This window comes from Oncorhynchus tshawytscha, linkage group LG12 (genome assembly GCF_018296145.1).
Source record: "Oncorhynchus tshawytscha isolate Ot180627B linkage group LG12, Otsh_v2.0, whole genome shotgun sequence".
NCBI classification, from domain to species: Eukaryota; Metazoa; Chordata; class Actinopteri; order Salmoniformes; family Salmonidae; genus Oncorhynchus; species Oncorhynchus tshawytscha.
The window spans coordinates 62,997,272-63,021,811 of NC_056440.1; the positions used below are offsets into that span (position 1 = coordinate 62,997,272).

Here is a 24,540-nt window from a genome sequence, read left to right on the forward strand (position 1 = left end):
TTGATCATTATTGATTAATAATCCCGTATTTGATTAATTTCATAAACATTCATTTGGTGATCATTATGAGTAAAATGATCGAAGCGCACCAGTAACACCAGAGTAGGTCACTGATGACATGGCTTTCTCTGTTGACAGCGGGCTATTAACTTCAGCACCGTGGAGAGCAGCCGCCATGGAACAAGGGAGAGCCCGATAGCGATTGGATAATAATGTTAAGACGCCGAAATCGCGAGTAGAGAGCAGTGTGCCTATTGGTCAGGACTGATAGGACAGCAGATTCACGGACAATGATAGGACAGCTACGGCATTGGAGATGCATTACTTCCACGACCTCGTATAAAAAAGTGAAATAACAGTGATTTATTCTACTTTATCTCTTCATTATCAAGCTTTGTCATTCCTCATATTCGATGTGGTGGAACTGATAGCATGCAGCCGAGGGACAGGACATTGTAAATAGCAACAGTGCGCTCAGGACAGGAGGAGGTAAACAGATTATGTTTCCAATGGAATTCCGTTGATCCCTATCAGGATAGCACTAATTTCAAAGATAGCGGGTTGACTTGAAGCGAGTACCGGTAGTATATCGGTCTATTCAGCGAATTCAAATCAAAACACCACGAATGTTAGGCTATGAAGACTGATTTAGTAAGTCTCCACTTTTACTCGCACACCGGAAGGATCCCAGTTCGTAAACCCTGAAGAGTCACCATTGAGCCATGCCACCAACACGTCTCTGTGTGTGTGTGTGTGTGTCAGCAAATCTCTTCAGTCGAATGTGACAAGTGACAACGTTGAGATTATAGATCTTGAAAACACTGGATAAAAGCATAGCTACAGTATGTCACAAGTGGTGTCACACATAAGCTGCACACTGACATAATTGATCCATCTCTTTCTGTCAGTAGTCTTTGTTCAATTATTGTGTTAGACCTACTAATGTAATGTGCAAATACATTTCACCAGTGAGTGCAAAAGCTGATTGGTACTGAGTTTTAGAATGACTGCATTTACAAAGCTACACTTTCTTTATTTGTAGGTTCAAGAGATTGAGGACCAAAACATTCTGAACAATAAAATCAACAGTCATGGCTGGTAAGGATTTGCATTCAATTTAAATTGACACATAGTATGCATATGTTTTGGTACATTATCATGGTGTTCGATGAAAGTCATTTACTTTACGGTTTGGCTCTCATCAACCAACCAATCATACAAACAATATTATCTAGCCTAACATGACACAACTGCAAATGCTACCAATGTATTATTGACTCATGAAATGATTGTCATGTCTCCAGCAGAGAATAACTTCCCTCCAATACCGGGGTTCATCCCCTTGCAGCCATGTTTCTACCAGGACTTTGACGAGGAGATCCCTGAACAGCATCGCACCATGTGCAAGAGACTCTACCACCTGTGGATCTGTGAGTGCCCACTGCCCACTACCCACAGCCCACTAGCCTCTGCCCACTACCCACAGCTCACTAGCCACTGCCCACTACCCACAGCCCATACTAGAACAACTCTAGTCAGCCACTCTGTTATAGAGTCCACATATTTACGGGTTATGATCTCTTATTGCACTGTTATACTTGTTTCACACTACTGAGCTGAGCCAAGAGAGCCTAGCCAAGCTGCACTGCGCTGGCCTGATTACTCATCAACCATAGTTGCTGGAAAGGAACGTGTGAAAGGAAAATAAGTGTGCCAGGACAGTACGGTTCAGGAAGCCACAATAGTGTAAAACAAGTTTCCCCTCTCTCCAGTGTAGCCTACTGTTCAGATTAGATCATTGTGGTGAACACACAGGAGCTGACAGTTAACCTCTCCCATGCCACATGGGTTGTCTTCATCCACCACAGCTACAAAGAATGACGGAGGGTCTTCTGCTCTAACTAGATATGTGTAGGTCAGCAGTGGTCGGTGCCATTTAAGATGAGGGAAGAGCATTTTTTTTTTATGAGCACGAGCATGGACTAAATCAATTATTTAGTGACGTGAATATATTTCGTATAATTTTATCTAAAAAGGATCACTTTTCCACTGTTTCACTATTTACATTTTCCTGAAATTCACTGAGTATCTGCCTTCACTAGTGTGTCTGTCATCCAGGCCCGTGGGATGATGCATACGCTGCTCCTTCTTCACATTTAATGACTTATCCTTTATTCTCTCTGCAGATCCCCCCCATTAAGTGATAAACATGTAAACAGGTATTCTGTACCTCTGTGTTTGCACTTATACACCAAATCCAGTGTTGATGGAATGTTGTGCTTGCTCTGCATGTTTGATGTTTCTATGAGTTTATGTGTCTATGATTTTAGTCATTCTAAAATGTAACCCCTTAAACTCACCTCATTGAATAGTCACCCTTGTCACATTAGATTTATTGGTCAAGAATAGACAGAATTGTACAGAAAACTCAAAGGTATTCTTTGCTCAACTTAACCAATTAAAATACTTCTAGCCTTCACTTCATTTCTTTGCCTGAGATGGAAAAAAAAGACTAATCACTTAATGGGTCTATTATTATAGCTCTGGTTGGGTTTGTAAAAGACTAATCACTTAATGGGTCTATTATTATAGCTCTAGTTGGGTTTGTAGCTTGGATGAAGGGATATCTCTTCCCTTTGTGGACCAGTAATTGAAGCTGATTGGCTGCCTGTGGCAGTTCTGTGGAGCAGGCCGGAACTGAACCTCTAGCTCACGCAGTGCTTTAAATTACAACCAATTTGTTCTTAAGAACAGTAGGTTTGCTAGATTACTGAGACTTAGAGCAAAACAGAGAAGAGAAAGAAAATATGGACATCTGCAGAAAGGACACCCAAGGAACCGGAGTAGACAGAATGTGCACATTTATCTGAGAGCTGGTTCCCTGACTGGGGTTATACTGTATTATACTTTGGCATTGTTCTACTGGTGTGTATAACAGTGTGTTCTCCTGGTGGTGTGTTTTATAGTGTATGCAATCACCCTGGCTGTGAATTTGGCGGGCTGCTTTGTGTGGATGCTGGGTGGAGGGGGCGTGACAAATTTTGGCATGGCCATCATATGGTTGATTCTCTTCACCCCCTGCTCCTATGCATGCTGGTTCAGGCCCATCTACAAGGCCTTCAAGTAAGTGGATTTCATACACATCCATAAGGTATCCAAGTACCACTAGATCCTTTTAAGCTATAACTAGGGCCCATAGTTTTTCTTGATCAGGCAATGTGGTCAGGAAACCCCCCTGGTCTTACTATGACACCATTATGCTTGATCATAGGGATATACCGTCAGTCAAGGGAAATCAGTTACCGCCAAGAGAAATCTAACAAGTACCACACTGTATAATGTGCTGTGTGTCCGTGTATTTACAATTCCTTTTTGTTGTTCTCCGAGGACTGACAGCTCGTTCAACTTCATGGCGTTCTTCTTTGTGTTCATGGCCCAGGTGGGCATCAGTATTATCCAGTGCATAGGGATCCCAGGCTGGGGAAACTGGTAAACTGCTTACACATTCAAATCACCTTCAATAATAAGCCCATTATAAATGATTATACACATGTATCAATGCTTAGAAATGTTCCATAATGTATTATACATGAAAGCTATTGTGTTACCGACAAATGTTTAGCCAAAACATTTATGTCTTTAAAACAACAGCAGTATAACCTCCTACATTACCACATCCTGTCATATCATTAACAATGCAATAGATGACAGTCAGGAAATAGCCTCACTCAGGACATTTATGACTCCATTCTGTCATTCTGTCTGAGTTTAAGGCTGTTAAGGGCTAAATGTCACCTGGCTTCACTTTGATTAGCAGATATAATTGTAATGGCAGCTTCCATAAAGTGTATAGATGTCAACATTCAGAAATGGATGGTTTTATATGTGGGATATAAAACTTTTTTAAGGCTGATCCATGATATTAGCCTGCTACATAAAGTGATCATTGATCGCTGTCAAAGTTTGGAAGGTCTTCCTAATTTTTGGTATACTCAGTGTACACGAGCAAAAGGTAACTGTCTTCTTCTTCTCTACATCTCTCAGCGGCTGGCTGGCCACCATCTCTTTCTTCAGCTACAACCTTTGGATCGCCTTGCTGATGCTCATCCCCACCCTCTTTTTCACTGCCACGGCAACGCTGTCCTTCATCGCCCTCACCAAGGCAAGTTAATATCATCTGTGTTCCGTCACAACCATGGGACACGTAGAGCATGAGGATGTGTATGGTGATCTTTATGTCAGTCACTCATGCCCATTGTGCCGGCTGGTGCATAGGGCAGCAACAAAGGTCTCCATTGCTCTCTGTCATCTTTATGTGCAGCCTGACATTTTCCTGTCGTCCCACTGCTCCCTCTCTCCAGGTCCATAACTTCTACCGTGGCAGCGGGGGCAGCATAGGCAAGGCTCAGGAGGAGTGGACCACAGGGGCCTGGAAGAACCCCCACATCCAGCAGGCAGCGCAGCAGGCAGCTATGGGAGCCGCCACGGGGGCCATGATGCCGGATCAGCAGTACTCCAGCAACACCCCACAGTACAATGACAACCAGATGTAGGGGATAAAGTGGAGGGAAGCATGTCAAAGCAGGAGCAGGAGTTTGGTATCTGTTTATCCCATCCCCCAAAAAGTGTGTCTTTATCACAACAGCTCTTTCTATAGGGCAGGGGTCTTCAACCTTTTTTGCCCAGGGACCCTCTCCCAGGCACACCGGCAACCCAGGGACCCCCATCATACGTTAGTGATTTGTTTTCTTCTCACTTGTCTTGTCTTAGCATCAAGTGAATGATAATGTCAAGGAGAAGTAATCAACATTTCAAAAATGAATAGGATTGTTTTTCATTATTGTAATTGGGGAAGGAAGTCTAACATAGCCTATTAGCTTGAAAGGTAACTCCAAACACACTAAGAGCTGCTGTTTAGCTGGTTACACAAAGGTAGCCATATGTTTGGAAAAATGCATGTCTAAGCCAAGAAAGCTTACCAGCAGCCAGCGACACTTGACGCACTGGTAGCCGATGTCAGATACTCCGGTGAGTGTAATTGGCTCCAATAAGTGTAATTTGCTTAATATTAGGAGTTAAGAAATAATGTTGACATCATTAGAAGGAAGATATTCTCCTCTTTTCTGCTGTAATCATTTATTCTATTGTTGCTAGCGATATACCCCTGCTATAGGGCACTACACTACACTTCCACACTATACCAGCTGACTCTGAACACCCATAACGTAAAGACATTTCATGCTCTCAGCATCTACACTGAACTACAGTATCTGGTTTCTACTGTGTGATGTCATTTTCCTGCTTCCGCTGCTTTGTTTTGGTGCGTCACATCAAAGACGTGTCCCTGTCTTATGTCACTGTGTTAGCAGGGCCCTGTGGCTACATGCACACAGCACCAACTCCGCTCGTCAGAGCTCATTCCGATCACCCACTATCCTCTCCTCTATGATCTTCGGTTTTGGTTTTTGGTAGCCTCCTCCTGCTCATGACTTGTAAAGTCATGCTCATGATATAGTATCTCAATTATATATATATTTTTTTCATAGTAAGTTACTGGACTCTAGGTTTTGCCGTGAATAAATGTAGCCACAGGCTGTAGGAAGAGAGCCATGTAAGACTGTGTTTGAGTGCAATACTATTCACTTTTAAAAATTTTATTTTTTATTTTTTAAATCTACTGATATTTCAAAGCGGATAAAAACGGTTTATTACAGAATGTAGCACTGGGATAACTTTAATATTTTACCAGGAGTGTTTATGTACAGTAGGAGATAGCGTATTTGGTAATAAATATGTATTTTAAGAATGTATTACTTTGTATACTAGTGAATGCCAGCTGATTGAACAAAACGGACTCTCCTCTGAGCCATCAGGGTATTATTTTCAGGTAAAGCAGAGCTATAAACACTGTGAACCTTTCCCTTTACGTCCATGTGTATGTTTTTGATAGCTTATATAATATGTATTTAAAATGAACCCATAGTCCTGTTTTGATTTAATACTGAGGAGGTAGCGAGTCCACTTCCTTCGAGTTTAACCTGGACGTTGGTGTTGATGTCCCTGGGGCTCACTGTGTACGTTGATATCTTTCATCGGGCTGGCTCAGAGACTGTTTTAAAGAGACTCAATGGAGAGATAACTGTGTGCTACCAGCTCCTAGGCCTGAGCTGACAGATTACAGGCCAGTCGCATTTATCCACAGTAATAGAAATGGGACTTTCTTCTGAAAGTCTGAGAAGTAATGAATGAAGTAATGAATACGTACCAAAACACAGAACTCTTTTTAGGGGACTATTGTACAAAATGTCTTTAGAACAAGGCTCTCCAAGCCTGTTCCTGGAGAGCGCTACCGTCCTGTAGGTTTTCGCTCCAATCCTAATCTAGCACACCCGATTCTAATAATTAGCTGGTTGATCATCTGAATCAAGTAAATTGCAACTGGGGTTGGAAGGAAAACCTACAGGAGGGTATCTCCAGGATCAGGGTTGGAGAGCCCTGCTTTAGATAAACATGTAACATCTAATGTAAATGAATCAATGTGAGCTATAAATTAATTGCTAGGATTTCTCGTTGTATTTTGTATTGAATCTCTACATGTCTTAGAGGGTGCTCTTTTTTAAACGTGTGTAGTTAACGTCTTGTCTAGGGTTGACAATGTTAGACAGCAGCGTTGCATCGTATGTCTTGTTGTACGATTGTTTGACCACAGAGGGGCGCCGATGGTCCCTTTTATTTGTATGAGAGAAAATCCCTGATATCCAAGCTGCCTGCACTCAGACGTCTGTCTATCCATACGGTAGACTTTAGGTCTATAGCTCAGTCAGTATTCAGTCAACAGCTCAATGGTTCCTCCTGTTCCCAGGTAATAGCTACATGTGACCAGGAAGGAAGGGAGAGATAGAGCCTTACATCTAAGTGGGCTCCAGTCAGCCGCAGCCTGGCTCATACTGCCCTCCTGCCACCTCTCTCTCTCTCACAGGGGCAGATGGCTGAGCAGGCGGTCCCTGTGAACACATTACAGTGTGCTCTAAGCTGTAGGGGAAAGAGAGACATTTATGGCACGGTGTGAGTGCCACTTTCTCTGGGGTAGTAGGGGTTTGAAAATGACCTAAATGGGCTCCTATTGAGGGAAGAAGAGAGAGAGAGCAGTAGAAAAGCAGTGTTTCCCAGGTGTTCATTAGTTCATGTTCTAGCTAGATCACTAACCTGGCCTAATCTATATATACCAAGGCACCTTAACCCCTCAAGTAGCTGTATTCAACATTATTACAGTATGCAAATTATTTTAGAGAAATCCCCCAAACCTATACTTCCTTTCTCTCCTATATCTAAAAGGAATCAGCTATGTACTCAGTACTATGTACTGTGGTGTAAGCTATGCAGATAACCCTTGACTATGGAAGGGTTGTGTTTGTAAGTACAGTTGTTTGGGCTTAGATTAGCCTGCGACTGATGTAAAGGTGTCTAGAGCACTGTTAGCTTAAACTGTGATATAATCAGTATACAATAAGCTCCGTCTCTGCAGTAATCAAGCAGAAGCAGTGACCAAAGTGTTCTCCTGGTACACGTTCATGTGCAACCACCACAGCTCACACAGTACCAGCAGATGCTATTGCTTCTCTGTCATGTCCATGTCATTAAATGTGTGGGAGATCATTGGACCAGTGGGATATCCCCCTTGTGCTTATGCTGATCATGTGAGATGGCGTGGTCATCTTGGAGAGACAACTAGACAGTATTCTGAAGCACAGTTAGAAGAGGACTTTTATTCTAAAGTGTAATTGTTACGTACATTTAAAAATGTTGTCTTGTCGTTTTATGTTTTGATTTCCCTTACGGACATTAAACAAACTCTATTCCATTTTATGCCTTGAATATATACAGTGGGGTAAAAAAGTATTTAGTCAGCCACCAATTGTGAAAGTTCTCCCACTTAAAAAGACGAGAGAGGCCTGTAATTTTCCTCATAGGCACACTTCAACTATGACAGACAAAATGAGAAAAAAAATCCACCATAATTTGCAAATAAATTCATTAAAAATCCTACAACGTGATTTTCTGGATTTTTTTTCTCATTTTGTCTGTCATAGTTGAAGTGTACCTATGATGAAAATTATAGGCCTCTCTCATCTTTTTAAGTGGGAGAATTTGCACAATTGGTGGCTGACTAAATACTTTTTTGCCCCACTGTATATGTTGTCTGGTCTTTGTGTGTCTTGACTGTGTGTTGTTGGGAAGTGGAGTTATGGTGTGAGTGTAAGTTGGACTGTCTGTTAGTTGGACTGTCTATTAGTTGGACTGTCTGTTAGTTGGACTGTCTGTTAGTTGGACTGTCTATTAGTTGGACTGTCTATTAGTTGGACTGTCAGGTTAGTTGGACTGTCTATTAGTTGGACTGTCTGTTAGTTGGACTGTCTGTTAGTTGGATTGTCTATTAGTTGGACTGTCTATTAGTTGGACTGTCTGTTAGTTGGACTGTCTGTTAGTTGGACTGTCTATTAGTTGGACTGTCTATTAGTTGGACTGTCTATTAGTTGGACTGTCTATTAGTTGGACTGTCTATTAGTTGGACTGTCTGTTAGTTGGACTGTCTGTTAGTTGGACTGTCTATTAGTTGGACTGTCTGTTAGTTGGACTGTCTGTTAGTTGGACTGTCTATTAGTTGGACTGTCTATTAGTTGGATTGTCTGTTAGTTGGACTGTCTGTTAGTTGGACTGTCTATTAGTTGGACTGTCTGTTAGTTGGACTGTCTGTTAGTTGGACTGTCTGTTAGTTGGACTGTCTATTAGTTGGACTGTCTATTAGTTGGACTGTCTATTAGTTGGACTGTCTGTTAGTTGGACTGTCTGTTAGTTGGACTGTCTATTAGTTGGACTGTCTATTAGTTGGACTGTCTGTTAGTTGCTGTCACTGTATTAGCTCTCCAGTCCCTTGCTGATTTTGGAACCAGGCAGTTAAATATGCGTTATGAAGGTGTTGTATAATTTCAGCCGGTAGTTCTGAAAGTAGCGCTCACGATCCAAAACTGGTCCCCGAAAATGGTGTGCTATTGTGTACAACATCATCCCTTTCATATGATATGTGACACCCCCTCCTGCAATCCGTATAATATGTTACATATTCCAGGGGAATCTGCAGTTGCTATTAATTTGTTGACTTGAATTAATGAATTATTGATATGTACCCATTGAATCTTGAAGAATATAACTTATAAATGCCTCATGAGCTTATTAGTTCAACTGTCGGTACGACCCAAAATATGAGCTTGTTTTACTCCACTGTTTGTTAAGAAAGTAAATGTAAACAAACAAGATATAGACGAAAGACATGGTGAAAATGTTCATTTTTATATAATGGACGGTCAGTGTTAGCTCTGGTTAAATTTCTCCAGCCCCATCCCTCAGCTTTTTACTGAAACAGGGAGCGGGACATCACTTTGCTATTGATTAAACTGGTGATTGCCACTTTAAGATCCCGTTCAAATTTCTAACTTGCTGTCTGGAAGTTATTCATGTCACTTGTTTACCCACCGTCTCTGTGCAGATCGTTAATCTGCGGTCACGAAAGCATCTCACAATGTATGGCACCTATTTGTTGCAATTCTTCGTTTTAATCAAACATTTGCATTTCGTAATTAAAATATGATGTTGAAATACTTTCCAAAACACAACAAATGAAACCAAGAAACATTTATTCTCTATCTAGTGAGAAAACCTAGTGTGAGCCTGTGCATCCAGAGACTGCCTATAGGTGGCAGTGTTGATCCAGTGTGAGTGAGGGGTGCGCTGTTAAACTGTTCAACCAGTTGTCCACTGGGGGCAGTATACGATCTGTGTCTTTCTCTTCTGCCAGTGTGTGATTTCCCCAGATACACAGCCCTGAACACAAACAGAAAGAAATCCCAGATAGTCAAGGTGATAAAAGCGATATGGCCAACATTTACTTGTCTGGCTAATAACTTTACTCTTGGTAAACTCAAATTTACTGAGCACAATTTCACCCTGGACATCCTCTGAGAAGGTGTCTCATCATAGATTAGATTCAAAAGCCCTTTAAATGGATTTATCTCTGGATGTCCCCTTGCTTTCCCGCTCTCCCTGTGTTGAGAGTGATAGAATCAGAGGAGCTGGAGAAGAAATGACACAGTGATATAGGCACCCAGAGGACCCACTAGCAGTCACGGACCAGCCCTGTTATTGGTATAAACATGAAAAGCCATCTGTTGAATTGGGCCCACGTTTTATGAAAGAACAAGTCAGATAGATGCATTCTGGTTAATATGAAATAGTGATGGTTGGCAGCATTGGAATTGCATCATTGATTCATAAACAACTAAGGTTGTATAGCGATAGTGCATATCATACTCAGCATGTTATAAGCATTTAGTAACATCAATAGTATTTAGACAGTTGCTATTTTTAACACATTGTTCTGTCTTTCATGATAGTGTAGTAGACATGACTATACCAGGAACTCAGCTTAGCAACATCTCACCCAGGTCTTAGCGAAGATGTGAAAACTGCTCTCGGTGTTCATTTACAACATAAAGTCAATAGCCATTCCTCAAAATGTGTCGGCATTAACCTTTGACCTGGCTGTGTATCCCCCTCCAGCTTCAATATTTTGATTACAGTCACCATGGCAAACTGCTAAAAATTCCCTCATACAGTAAACACATCTCTTCCCCATGATCAGTCAAGCTTACATGAGAGGAGAGGGCTGTGGAGGGCAGTGTGAAGAAGGAGGGGGGTCCACACAGAGGCCACAGTGTATGACCTGGAGCAGGCCGAACACAGAGGGGCTTTATGTGCTACCAGTCAGCAGAGAGACAGACAGAGAGTTCCCCCTTCAGGCTGTTCTAAACACTCCCAGGGACCTGGGCTGAGGGATCACACCCTGGCTACTGCTAAACCATGCTCTAGGAGGTGTGTGTCTGCAGTCACTTACCTAAACCAAACCTGGACTCTCTGGGATCACTCAGGCGTGTGGTGAGTCACCTGGAACATGGTGGAGCTGAAGATCAGTTTAGGTGTGACCTGGTCTCAGTTGGCCTTGTAGACCAGGCCTCTTGGAAGGCCAGACTTTGGTTTCTCTCATTTAGTTGCTCATTAAGATAAATACATCAGCAGCTCAGCGGTTAACTAACAGAGTGATTAATGGCTAGTAGAAGGCACACAGAAGGCAGTATGGCAAACCCACAGGCATCCCCTGTTCTTATTTTCTTGAGTGTAACTTAACATGATGTGTTCCGGAGACACAGGCAAACACACACACACACACACACACACACACTCTCTCCAAGAGTAGCAGTGATCATGTGGTAAGAATTTCCAACCCAGCTCATCTTCTCACGCACATCACGAGATGGATCAGAGCAGCCAGCCAAGAACTAAGGAGGGGTCACCAAGCTGTCTGGAGTCAGGCCACGTTACTCTGCTACAGAAAAGACTGTTGCCGCCACCAGGATGTGAAATCACCCATCTGATGATGGGAGGCGTCCCATTGACACCCAGAGGAGACAGGGACAGTACAGGCTGTCGTGTAGAAAGAGTCCACTGAAATATGGTGCTGTCAGAGGATGGGAGACGCAGGGCAGTGTGGCGCTGGCGGCTGCAGCCGAGCCGCCATCACTCTCTGTGGCTGACTTCATCAGCTTTCCCTGTGGAGCCCATTGGGAGGATGATGTCTGCAGACATTCTGTATATACATACATACAGACAGATATATCCCTCACTAACTGGGGGAGTCCTACCTTGCCTTCTGAACATCCGGTCATTAGTTTCAATTGTCTGGGACCATAAACATGAATATCCCAAATTCAATTTCTTCCCCTTTCAAAGAAGGGGAGCCTTAATGAGAATGTATTGCCCTGTTGTTGCAGCCATGCAGTCGTTCGGACTCCCATGGATACGAAGGAACGAGACATTTGCATACTCCTTAAAGCTGATGAGTGGGGAAAGTGAGAGAACCTAAGTTTTAAGAAGAATATATCTTTGCCTCAGACACCAAAAACGGGACCAGATGTTTCAGAGATGAGGCACGAGGCATTTAAACTGTCAGGCTGTGCACTCGAGTGTGTCGTCAGTCTACTACTCAAGCTGCTTCCCAGCCTCCTATAACGCCCATCGCTTTCGATGCAGAGCGCTAACACAAAAAGTGAGATGTTTGTTATCTCAGATATATACGGCACACTCTGCTCTGTATAAAATATGTACAGGATGAGACAGGATGAGCCATTATCAAAACAAATGAGCCAGTGACTGCAGCTGCATGTAAATCAGAACATCATTTAGTTCACTGTTCAAATGATGGAAACAGTTTTTTTTCTTCTTGACCTACACTGTGCCCACTCAGTCATTGCTCCTTTTCTCTCCATCCAACCTGGACTCAGGGGTAGATGCAACAAGGAAACGGAAATCCAGGTTAAATATTATACTAATTTGTGTCCCGGATTTCCGTTTACTCTGTTGGATCTATCCCTAAGTATTGTAGGGGTATGGTATGTATCAGGTATGGTATGCATCAGGTATGGTGTGTATCAGGTATGGTATGTATCAGGTATGGTATGTATCAGGTATGGTATGTATCAGGTATGGTATGTATCAGGTATGGTATGTAGCAGTCTGTAGCCCTTTCCTGCAGTCGAATCACCAAAGCGCCCTCTCGTGGCCTCATGGGTGGAATGTTATTCATATTTTTTGTACAGAAAATCCAGTGTTTCTGTGTCAAACGTTTAAAAAATATATATATTTTATTCTGTGGTTTATATAAACTGTAATATTGGGATGTAAACTCAACATTTAAAAACATGTCAACTCTACACTGAGTGTATAAAACATTAAGGACACCTTCCTAATATTGAGTTGCACCCCCCTTTTGCCCTCAGAAGAGCCTCAATTCGTCGGGCATGGTGTCGAAAGCGTTCCACAGGGATGCTGGCCCATGTTGGCCTATTTTGACTCCAATGCTTTCCATGTCTCAATTTTCTCAAGGCTTAAAACTCCTTCTTTAACCTGTCTCCTCCCCTTCATCTACACTGATTGAAGTGAATTTAACAAGTGACATCAATAAGAGATCATAGCTTTCACCTGGATTCACCTGGTATGTCTATGTCATGGAAAGAGTAGGTGCCCTTAATGTTTTGTACATTCAGTGTATATCTGACATGGTACAGAGCTCTTCTTTTTGTTAAGCCCATAACCATGTGTGTGTGGTGTATACTTTTGTTTCAAAGTAGATTTGTTTAAGAAACCTCATTTAGCCCACTGCAGGAAAAGGTTTTAAGGTGAGAGATTGCATTTTTTTATGAACATGGCCTTATTTATATTATAGCATATTGGATGACTGTCATTCATATTTCATTCATCCAGCTCAATGTAACATCGACAGGTTTAGGCTACTACATGATACTTGAATTTTCACTATACCCATCATGAGGTTGCTACAATCTAGCCTATGAATGAAAGTGTACAATATAGGTGTACAAAAAATGTGAATAATCAAGGTGACAGACAGTGACACATTCAATACCATATTGCACATGCTTGCCTGCATCTAGCTGATCTAAGGTGTAATCATTAGACCAACAGTTGAAATCGAGACTTTCTATTGGACAAATTCCTGTATGTTTATCCCCATTTCATTCTGTTTAAGAAATGCTTTTCAACAGAATCGGCGGAATTACTAAATCCTTGATCACATGCAAACACAGTTCACTTTCATAGCAGCCACATACAAACAGCATAATCATTTTGCTTGTTGTAGAACTCCTTCTCATAACTATGTGTTCTCCACCTCTCACCTTTTCTCTTCGCTTGTGGATTTCAGTGCACAACACATCAGCTGTCTGAGACCAGACAAAAAAAAACTTTCAAAGCCAAACCTTCATATCATAACCACTAACCACTAACCATTACTCATGAACCTACATCGTTGTCAACAACCCGCTCCAAGCAGTTACATAGGTGGGCCCTGGTGGCAATAAATTAAGAAAACCAAAACCTTGACTTGGAAGAATTCCAGTGTTGGATAGCCATAGCCAGCTTGCTAACATAGCACCCCTCTCTGTTTGAGCTGGGTATTTGAGTATGCTAAACTAGCTAGCTGTATTTGTTAGCTAAGTGAAAATGAAAAAAATAAAACAAAATCTCTCTCTCTCTCGTTTCTCTTGAATTTTTAAAGAAATGAATTTTCTCAGAATTGTTCAACTATTGTCTTTCTCTCTCTGAGTCAACTACTCACCACATTTTATGCACTGCAGTGCTAGATAGCTTTCAGTACTAGATTAATTATCTGAACCTTTAATTGGGTGGACAACATGTCAGTTCATGCTGCAAGAGCTCTGAGAGGTGGGAGGACATTCTCCAGAAGTTTTTATAATTACTCTGTAAGTCTATGGAAGGGGGTGATAACCATGAGCCTCTTAGGTTCTTTATTCAAGTCAATGTACAAAGAGGAGGACGGAAACTAGCTGTCCTCCGGCTACACCATGGTGCTGTTGAGGCTACTATAGAAACTTCATTGCAAAATAGTGTGTTTTAATCAATTATTTGGTGATGATGTAAATATATTTTAGTATAGTTTTAACTAAAAAGGATAACTTTTTATATTTTGCTATATTGATATGTATGAAATTCACAGAGGATGATGGTCCTCCCCTTCCTCCTCTGAGGAGCCTCCACTGGCATGTATTAATTTGTGGATGTCCATCATCCATTTTGTATGATATCTTACGAATTACAATTCCTATGATATGTTACGAATTGCAATTCGTAAATATGTTGCGATTTTCAATATGTATATGTTACTAATGTTAGCTAGGTGGCTAGGTGGTTAACGCTAAGGTTAACTAAGTGGCTAATGTCACTTAAGATTAAGGTTAGAGTTATGAGTTATTGTTAGGGGAAGGGTTAGCTAATATGTTAAGTAGCTGAAAAGTAGTAAATAGTTGCAAAGATGCAAATAAATAAATAGCTAAATAGCTCAAATGCTAAAGTTGGGCTGCTAGACGTTTGCGTTATATGCATACCCATTCACCCAGACCAACCACCCTCTTTAAGTTTAAAGTAACCTTCTTTCTTATGCAACCATATCAAACGTAACATATCATGCTAATTTAAGTGTCCTGAATTTACATTTACTATATAACGTCTAGTATTTCAAACCAGGCTGCTCCATCTCTCCTTCTCCCGCTCTTTGTTCCCTCCATTCCCAAAGACAATCTCTCCTTTCTCTTTGACCACAGAGCAACATGTTTATCCTCCCTGAAAATGAAGGTGAGCCTTTATTCATTGAATTAATTTGAAAAGCGCAGTAACAGCCAGAAGATGAATTACCTATGGCCTTGATGTTGTGCCACAGAATATGTGTGCAGCAGGAAGGTTCTGCAGAATGAGACCTCATGTCTGGGGGTTATTTTTTGGCAGTGTCTGGTTGCATAATAATTCCTTTTCTCTCCTTCCTCTAAATTCAATTATCCTCACCAAGAGAATGCTTGAGTGGGGAGTAGAGCAGTCTCAAGTTATGTCTTCAAGCCTTGTCTCAAATTATGGTCAAATGATGTTGGAATGCTTAGTGAGCTTGTAGCTAGTTAGTTCTATCATTGATCTGAGAGTAAGTAAGGATAGAATGCTAAGGCCAAGTCAGAACACTTAGAAGCTTTGTAACTGTGTCAGAGGAAGTAAAATGGTAAAGACCAAAGGTGGACTAATGAATATTGATGGAGAGGAGACAGACAGTCAGAGACCGGCAGAGATAGATAGACAGGCCATGGAATGAAGATCCATGTAGCTATGACATGATTAAGTGTTCCGTGACTGGTTATTAGATACATCAATTACCTGTCCACTCCCTCTGGCCTCGTGGGAGTTTTAATAGATTGATCTCTAGGACTGTAAGCTGTCCTGTACCTCTCCGATGGGTGTGAATGGATCTCAACTTTGTCCTGAGTGACGGTCTATGACACCCTCACAATGAAGATAATGTCAGACTTAACTCTGCAATACTGTACAGCTCACCGTGTATTTTACAAGTCACTCATCACCCTCATCGACCCTTCTCACACCCACTGCTTCCTTTCCTAGAGCCTAAGCAGTATAAGACCTCAGTTGATCCCCATAGAGCCACGCCTGTAGCATGAGAGTTCTTCGAGGCCAAAATGTGTTCCCAACGTTTACACAAACTGAATCACATGCCATAACATGGATTACATTCACACTTGTCCATTTTTAATGTAGAGCCTAGGAAAGCCTCCCCACCTTCCCCAGGCTGTATCACATCCGGCCGTGATTGGGAGTCCCATACAGTAGGGGGGCACACAAGTGGCCCAGCGTCATTCGGGTTTGGCCGGTGTAGGTCGTCATCGTAAATAAGAATTTGTTCTTAACTGACTTGCCTAGTTAAATAAAAGTTAAATAAAAAAATAAAAAAATACAATAATAAAGCTGATGTCAAATGATGTACAGTAACTCACTGCCGTGTATTCTGTTACCCTGTCCTCCCTTTCCAGCAAGCATACACACACGCACACACACGCACACACACGTGCACACACGTGCACAAACGCGCATACACACACACACGTACTCGCACACACACACACAATAATCTGGAGGACTTTTTTAGAAGTGTCTGTGTACCGTAAGGAAAAGGCTGAGAGCAACTTGAACAAATAGCCATCACAGAGAGGAAGTCCCCTCAGAGTGGTCAGGGTAATACAGGGACAAACAGGAGGAACATAACACCCATGGGGATGACACAGGAAATATTGGACATTTTGTCCTCCGGAGATGAGAAACGTTTTCATTCCGAAGGATTCGATTTTTTTATTTGTTTTATTTCACCTTTATTTAACCAGGTAGGCTAGTTGAGAACAAGTTCTCATTTTCAACTGCGACCTGGCCAAGATAAAGCAAAGCAGTGTGACACAGACAACAACACAGAGTTACACATGGAGTAAACAATAAACAAACCAATACACAATAAACAAGTCAATGAGACAGTAGAAAAAAGAAAGTCTATATACAGTGTGTGCAAAAGGCATGAGGAAGTAAGCAATAAATAGGTCATAGGAGCGAATAATTACAATTTAGCAGATTAACACTCGAGTGATAAGAGAGCAGATGATGATGATGTGCAAGTAGAGATACTGGTGTGCAAAAGAGCAGAAAAGTAAATAAAATAAAAATAGTATGGGGATGAGGTAGGTAGATTGGGTGGGCTATTTACAGATGGACTATGTACAGCTGCAGCGATCGGTTAGCTGCTCAGATAGTTGATGTTTAAAGTTGGTGAGGGAAATAAAAGTCTCCAACTTCAGCGATTTTTGCAATTCGTTCCAGTCACTGGCAGCAGAGAACTGGAAGGAAAGGCGGCCAAATGAGGTGTTGGCTTTGGGGATGATCAGTGAGATATACCTGCTGGAACATATGCTACGGGTGGGTGTTGTTATCGTGACCAGTGAACTGAGATAAGGTGGAGCTTTACGTAGCATAGACTTATAGATGACCTGGAGCCAGTGGGTCTGGCGACGAATATGTAGCGAGGGCCAGCCAACTAGAGCATACAGGTCGCAGTGGTGGATGGTATAAGGTGATTTGGTAACAAAACGGATGGCACTGTGATAGACTGCATCCAGTTTGCTGAGTAGAGTGTTGGAAGCTATTTTGTAGATGACATCGCCGAAGTCGAGGATCGGTAGGATAATCCGTTTTACTAGGGTAAGTTTGGCGGCGTGAGTGAAGAAGGCTTTGTTGCGAAATAGAAAGCCGATTTGATTTTGGATTGGAGATGTTTAATATGAGTCTGGAAGGAAAGTTTACAGTCTAGCCAGACACACTAGGTATTTATAGTTGTCCACATATTCTAGGTCGGAACCGTCCAGGGTGGTGATGCTAATCGGTGCGGGCAGCGAATGGTTGAAAAGCATGCATTTGGTTTTACTAGCGTTTAAGAGCAGTTGGAGGCCACAGAAGGGGTGTTGTATGGCATTGAAACTCATTTGGAGGTTAGTTAGCACAGTGTCCAAGGAAGGGCAGGAAGTATACAGAATGGTGTCGTCTGCATAGAGGTGGATCAGGGAATCGCCCGCAGCAAGAGCGACATCATTGATATATACAGAGAGAAGGTACGGTGGAATTCGAAATGGTCAGTGATCTGTTTATTAACTTGGCTTTCGAAGACTTTAGATAGGCAGGGCAGGATGGATATAGGTCTATAACAGGTCTAGGGTGACACCCCCTTGAAGAGGGGTATGACCGTGGCAGCTTTCCAATCTTTAAGGATCTCGGACGATACGAAAGAGAGGTTGAACAGGCTGGTAATAGGGTTTGCAACAATGGTGGCGGATAGTTTTAGAAAGAGAGGGTTCAGATTGTCTAGCCCAGCTGATTTGTAAGGGTCCTGGTTTTGCAGCTCCTTCAGAACATCTTCTGTCTGGATTTGGGTGAAGGAGAAGCCGGGGAGGCTTGGGCGAGTAGCTGCGGGGAGGCGGAGCTGTTGTCCAGGGTTGGAAGTAGCCAGGAGGAAGGCATGGCCAGCCGTTGAGAAATGCTTTTTGAAATTTTCGATCATCATGGATTTATCAGTGGTGACCGTGTTACCTAGCCTCAGTGCAGTGGGCAGCTGGGAGGAGGTGCTCTTGTTCTCCATGGACTTTACAGTGTCCCAAACTTTTTTGAGTTAGAGCTATAGGATGCGAATTTCTGCTTGAAAAAGCTAGCCTTTCCTGACTGACTGCGTATATTGGTTCCTGACTTCCCTGAACAGTTGCATATCGTGGGGACTATTCGATGCTATTGCAGTCCGCCACAGGATGTTTTTGTGCTGGTCAAGGGCAGTCAGGTCTGGAGTGAACCAAGGGCTATATCTGTTCTTAGTTCTGCATTTTTTGAACGGGCAATTCACGTATGGTGTCCAGGGCACAGCTGGGAGCGGAGGGGGGGTCGATAGCAGGCGGCAACAGTGAGAGACTTATTTCTGGAGAGGTTCATTTTTAAAATTAGAAGTTCAAACTGTTTGGGTATAGATCTGTAAAATATGACAGAACTTTGCAGGCTATCTCTGCAGTAGATTGCAACTCCTCCCCCTTTGGCAGTTCTATCTTGACGGAAAATGTTGTAGCTGTGTATGGAAATCTCAGAATTGTTGGTAGCCTTCCTAACCCAGGATTCAGACACGGCAAGGACATCTGGGTTGGCAGAGTGTGCTAAAGCAGTGAGTAAAACAAACTTAGGGAGGAGGCTTCTGATGTTGCCATGCATGAAACCAAGGTTTTTTCGATCACAGAAGTCAACAAATGAGGGTGCCTGGGGACACGCAGGGCCTGTGTTTCCTCACATCACCTGAGGAACAGAGGAGGAGTAGGATGAGGGTACGGCTAAGGCCTATCAAAACTGGTCGCCTAGAGCGTTGGGGACAAAGAATAAAAGGAGCAGATTTCTGGGCATGGTAGAATAGATTCAGGGCATAATGTGCAGACAGGGGTATGGTGGTGCAGTGGAGGTAAGCCCAGGCACTGAGGGATGATAAGAGAGGTTGTATCTCTGGATAAGTTGGTTATAATGGGTGAGGTCACCGCATGTGTGGGAGGTGGGACAAAGGAGGTATCAGAGGTATAATGAGTGGAACTAGGGGCTCTAAAACAATGATAACCAACCTAAACAACAGTATACAAGGCATATTGACATATGAGAGAGACATACAGCGAGGCATAAAGTAAGCACAGGTGTTGATTTGGAGAGCTAACTAAGACAACAACGGGTGAGACAACAACAGCTAATCAGCTAAAACAACAACAGGTAAAATGGCAATGACTGGGCAGAGAGGTTCGGTTAACTACACACAGAGCCTGAGTTCGCGGCTGGGGACCCGAAAAATAATAATAATACATTTTCTTTAAATAAACAGAATGGAGTACCGTGATTAATGGACAGTCCAGTGGGCATCAGCTATGTATCCAAGTGATCATAGGGTCCAGGGGGCAGCAATAGATGGAAGAGGAAACCCGCGGAGTAGTCACTACCACGCTAGCACGAGGGCGACACAGCGTTTAAAGTTAGAAGCCCGGGGCTAGTAGAAGCGTCTGCTCCGACGTCCGACGGAGGCCGGTTGAAGCCACAGCGGATGGAGTATTCGTCGGCAGACCTGCCGTGGTGGTACGGCTTTACGTAGCATAGACTTATAGATGACCTGGAGCCAGTGGGTCTGGCGACGAATATGTAGCGAGGGCCAGCCAACTAGAGCATACAGGTCGCAGTGGTGGATGGTATAAGGTGATTTGGTAACAAAACGGATGGCACTGTGATAGACTGCATCCAGTTTGCTGAGTAGAGTGTTGGAAGCTATTTTGTAGATGACATCGCCGAAGTCGAGGATCGGTAGGATAATCCGTTTTACTAGGGTAAGTTTGGCGGCGTAAGTGAAGAAGGCTTTGTTGCGAAATAGAAAGCCGATTTGATTTTGGATTGGAGATGTTTAATATGAGTCTGGAAGGAAAGTTTACAGTCTAGCCAGACACCTAGGTATTTATAGTTGTCCACATATTCTAGGTCGGAACCGTCCAGGGTGGTGATGCTAATCGGTGCGGGCAGCGAATGGTTGAAAAGCATGCATTTGGTTTTACTAGCGTTTAAGAGCAGTTGGAGGCCACAGAAGGGGTGTTGTATGGCATTGAAACTCATTTGGAGGTTAGTTAGCACAGTGTCCAAGGAAGGGCAGGAAGTATACAGAATGGTGTCGTCTGCATAGAGGTGGATCAGGGAATCGCCCGCAGCAAGAGCGACATCATTGATATATACAGAGAGAAGGTACGGTGGAATTCGAAATGGTCAGTGATCTGTTTATTAACTTGGCTTTCGAAGACTTTAGATAGGCAGGGCAGGATGGATATAGGTCTATAACAGGTCTAGGGTGACACCCCCTTGAAGAGGGGTATGACCGTGGCAGCTTTCCAATCTTTAAGGATCTCGGACGATACGAAAGAGAGGTTGAACAGGCTGGTAATAGGGTTTGCAACAATGGTGGCGGATAGTTTTAGAAAGAGAGGGTTCAGATTGTCTAGCCCAGCTGATTTGTAAGGGTCCTGGTTTTGCAGCTCCTTCAGAACATCTTCTGTCTGGATTTGGGTGAAGGAGAAGCCGGGAGGCTTGGGCGAGTAGCTGCGGGAGGCGGAGCTGTTGTCCAGGGTTGGAAGTAGCCAGGAGGAAGGCATGGCCAGCCGTTGAGAAATGCTTTTTGAAATTTTCGATCATCATGGATTTATCAGTGGTGACCGTGTTACCTAGCCTCAGTGCAGTGGGCAGCTGGGAGGAGGTGCTCTTGTTCTCCATGGACTTTACAGTGTCCCAAACTTTTTGAGTTAGAGCTATAGGATGCGAATTTCTGCTTGAAAAAGCTAGCCTTTCCTGACTGACTGCGTATATTGGTTCCTGACTTCCCTGAACAGTTGCATATCGTGGGGACTATTCGATGCTATTGCAGTCCGCCACAGGATGTTTTTGTGCTGGTCAAGGGCAGTCAGGTCTGGAGTGAACCAAGGGCTATATCTGTTCTTAGTTCTGCATTTTTTGAACGGGCAATTCACGTATGGTGTCCAGGGCACAGCTGGGAGCGGAGGGGGGGTCGATAGCAGGCGGCAACAGTGAGAGACTTATTTCTGGAGAGGTTCATTTTTAAAATTAGAAGTTCAAACTGTTTGGGTATAGATCTGTAAAATATGACAGAACTTTGCAGGCTATCTCTGCAGTAGATTGCAACTCCTCCCCCTTTGGCAGTTCTATCTTGACGGAAAATGTTGTAGCTGTGTATGGAAATCTCAGAATTGTTGGTAGCCTTCCTAACCCAGGATTCAGACACGGCAAGGACATCTGGGTTGGCAGAGTGTGCTAAAGCAGTGAGTAAAACAAACTTAGGGAGGAGGCTTCTGATGTTGCCATGCATGAAACCAAGGTTTTTTCGATCACAGAAGTCAACAAATGAGGGTGCCTGGGGACACGCAGGGCCTGTGTTTACCTCCACATCACCTGAGGAACAGAGGAGGAGTAGGATGAGGGTACGGCTAAGGCCTATCAAAACTGGTCGCCTAGAGCGTTGGGGACAAAGAATAAAAGGAGCAGATTTCTGGGCATGGTAGAATAGATTCAGGGCATAATGTGCAGACAGGGGTATGGTGGTGCAGTGGAGGTAAGCCCAGGCACTGAGGGATGATAAGAGAGGTTGTATCTCTGGATAAGTTGGTTATAATGGGTGAGGTCACCGCATGTGTGGGAGGTGGGACAAAGGAGGTATCAGAGGTATAATGAGTGGAACTAGGGGCTCTAAAACAATGATAACCAACCTAAACAACAGTATACAAGGCATATTGACATATGAGAGAGACATACAGCGAGGCATAAAGTAAGCACAGGTGTTGATTTGGAGAGCTAACTAAGACAACAACGGGTGAGACAACAACAGCTAATCAGCTAAAACAACAACAGGTAAAATGGCAATGACTGGGCAGAGAGGTTCGGTTAACTACACACAGAGCCTGAGTTCGCGGCTGGGGACCCGAAAAATAATAATAATACATTTTCTTTAAATAAACAGAATGGAGTACAGTGATTAATGGACAGTCCAGTGGGCATCAGCTATGTATCCAAGTGATCATAGGGTCCAGGGGGCAGCAATAGATGGAAGAGGAAACCCGCGGAGTAGTCACTACCACGCTAGCACGAGGGCGACACAGCGTTTAAAGTTAGAAGCCCGGGGCTAGTAGAAGCGTCTGCTCCGACGTCCGACGGAGGCCGGTTGAAGCCACAGCGGATGGAGTATTCGTCGGCAGACCTGCCGTGGTGGTACGGCGGGGCGCCGTGTCGACTAAGGATCCAAGCCAGATGGCAAAAGAGGTATTATAGTTGTAGTAATTTAGTTTTCTATCCGGGCGATGTGCCTGGCTCACGGCTAACTGGTGCTAGCTTCGGGGCAGGGGCATTAGCCAATCGGTAGCAGCGGTGATCCGGTGCCAAGGTCCAGAGCTTATGGCAAGGATCCGGTGGAGTAGTGGGTTCTAGCTGTGTTTGGGTGGAGTCCGGGTGAAAAACTGAGTAGGCCGGGAGGTGGGCTTCAGGGATAGTTTCGGTACTGGGTAACTCGGGGGGTGCTAGCTAGCTGTGAAGATCAGGAGAATGGTCCAGGGATTACGGCAGGAATCCGGATTTGTAGTGGAGAGACAGTCCGTTACTGGTAGGCTGGCGAGTATTATCCAAGCTAAAAAAAGGGCTGGTACCTGTGCAGAAGATAAAGGCCACAAGCAGTGGCTAACAATGACTAAATAGCTTGTAGCTAATTAGCTGGTTAGCTTCTCATGGCTAGGTGGTTCTTGCTATAATGTCTAAAAATTAAAAATAATAGCGGTTCCGTATCACATTGGGTGTGGCAGGTTACCGGAAGGTATAATTGAACTAAAATGGAGAAGAGATGAAAATAAAAATGAAATATATACAAAAAAGACGAAAAAATACAAAAGTACACGAGAAGACGAACAAAACACGTCTGCACTGCTCTTGGAATCGGATGACAATGCTTCCTGAACAAACACCACTGGCTATGGTCACCCAACATATTCAAATCGTAATTCTTTACGCAATCAGGGTCCAATGCAACATTTCTGTGTAACAATTAAGTACCTTACTGTGACCTTACTGTGATTGTTTTAATTTAAAATGGTAAAAAAATAGCTTCTTAGCAAAGAACAATTTCACAGGCAAGAATTTTGCTAGGACTGTCTGGGTGTGGTATTTCCAAACCTTATAGTTTGGAAATATATATAAAATACAGGTAAATCTGATTTTGACTGCACCGGGTCTTTCAAATATTACAGTAAAAGTAAAGTTGAAGTGAGTTTAACAGAGGGCAAATCCCTGTTTTTATAATCTTATCCTGCTGCATTAGTAATACAGGAAAAGTATCGGCCAGACTGTTACACAGGCAAACAGTCCCTCCCTCACAGTATGAATCTAGGCTGCTCCACTCTCCTGGTGAGACAAGCCTGTGAAATATCCTCAAACACTTTCACTCAGCCTCTCTCTCTCTCTCTGTGTGTGTGTGTGTGTGTGTGTGTGTAGGTGGGTTGTATCTGTTCTCTTCTCCTTTCATTCTCTTCCATTGGGTTTTTCAAAGAAACTAAATCAACTCTTCTTTGTTTAGAGAACCTTCTAATAACCCTTTCTACTGAAGGTGATTGTTCCTTTTAGGAAGTCTTCAAAAGGGTGGATATTGCTTGCTGTGATATGTCCTATACTCCCTACTCGGGCTTTCCTGTTACCTCTTGTTGCTTTGAGTGTGTATCACTAACCCACATATTTGTAGTCTAGTTAGATTGGCCTGTACCGTGGGGTCAGGAATGCTCCGTAAAATAAGCCTTAGCCCTTCAGCTGCTGTTGGAAAAGCATCATTATAGAGAAACACGTCAACACATGTTACTTTTCAGTATTGGGCTCATTTGAGAAAGCTTTTGCTTTTTATAAAAAAGGCTACACTTATTTTTGTTTCTTTACCGAAGG

At 43.1% G+C, this 24,540-nt stretch overlaps 1 protein-coding gene across 2 annotated transcripts; it reads left to right on the top strand.

The window, feature by feature from the left end:
- Positions 1 to 281: 281 nt before the first annotated feature.
- Positions 282 to 5,976, top strand: LOC112263639 (secretory carrier-associated membrane protein 5-like). 2 transcript variants are annotated; one of them, XM_042330879.1, is made up of 7 exons: positions 282 to 489; positions 1,043 to 1,098; positions 1,305 to 1,430; positions 2,967 to 3,123; positions 3,388 to 3,489; positions 4,045 to 4,162; positions 4,362 to 5,976. In XM_042330879.1, the coding sequence occupies exons 2-7, from the start codon at positions 1,092 to 1,094 to the stop codon at positions 4,551 to 4,553; spliced, it is 702 nt and encodes a 233-aa protein (XP_042186813.1). In that variant the 5' UTR covers positions 282 to 489; positions 1,043 to 1,091; the 3' UTR covers positions 4,554 to 5,976. The 2 variants fall into 2 exon arrangements, with proteins under 2 accessions (XP_042186813.1, XP_042186812.1); XM_042330878.1 differs by lacking the exons at positions 282 to 489; positions 1,043 to 1,098 and having other exon boundaries at positions 1,295 to 1,430.
- Positions 5,977 to 24,540: the final 18,564 nt, after the last annotated feature.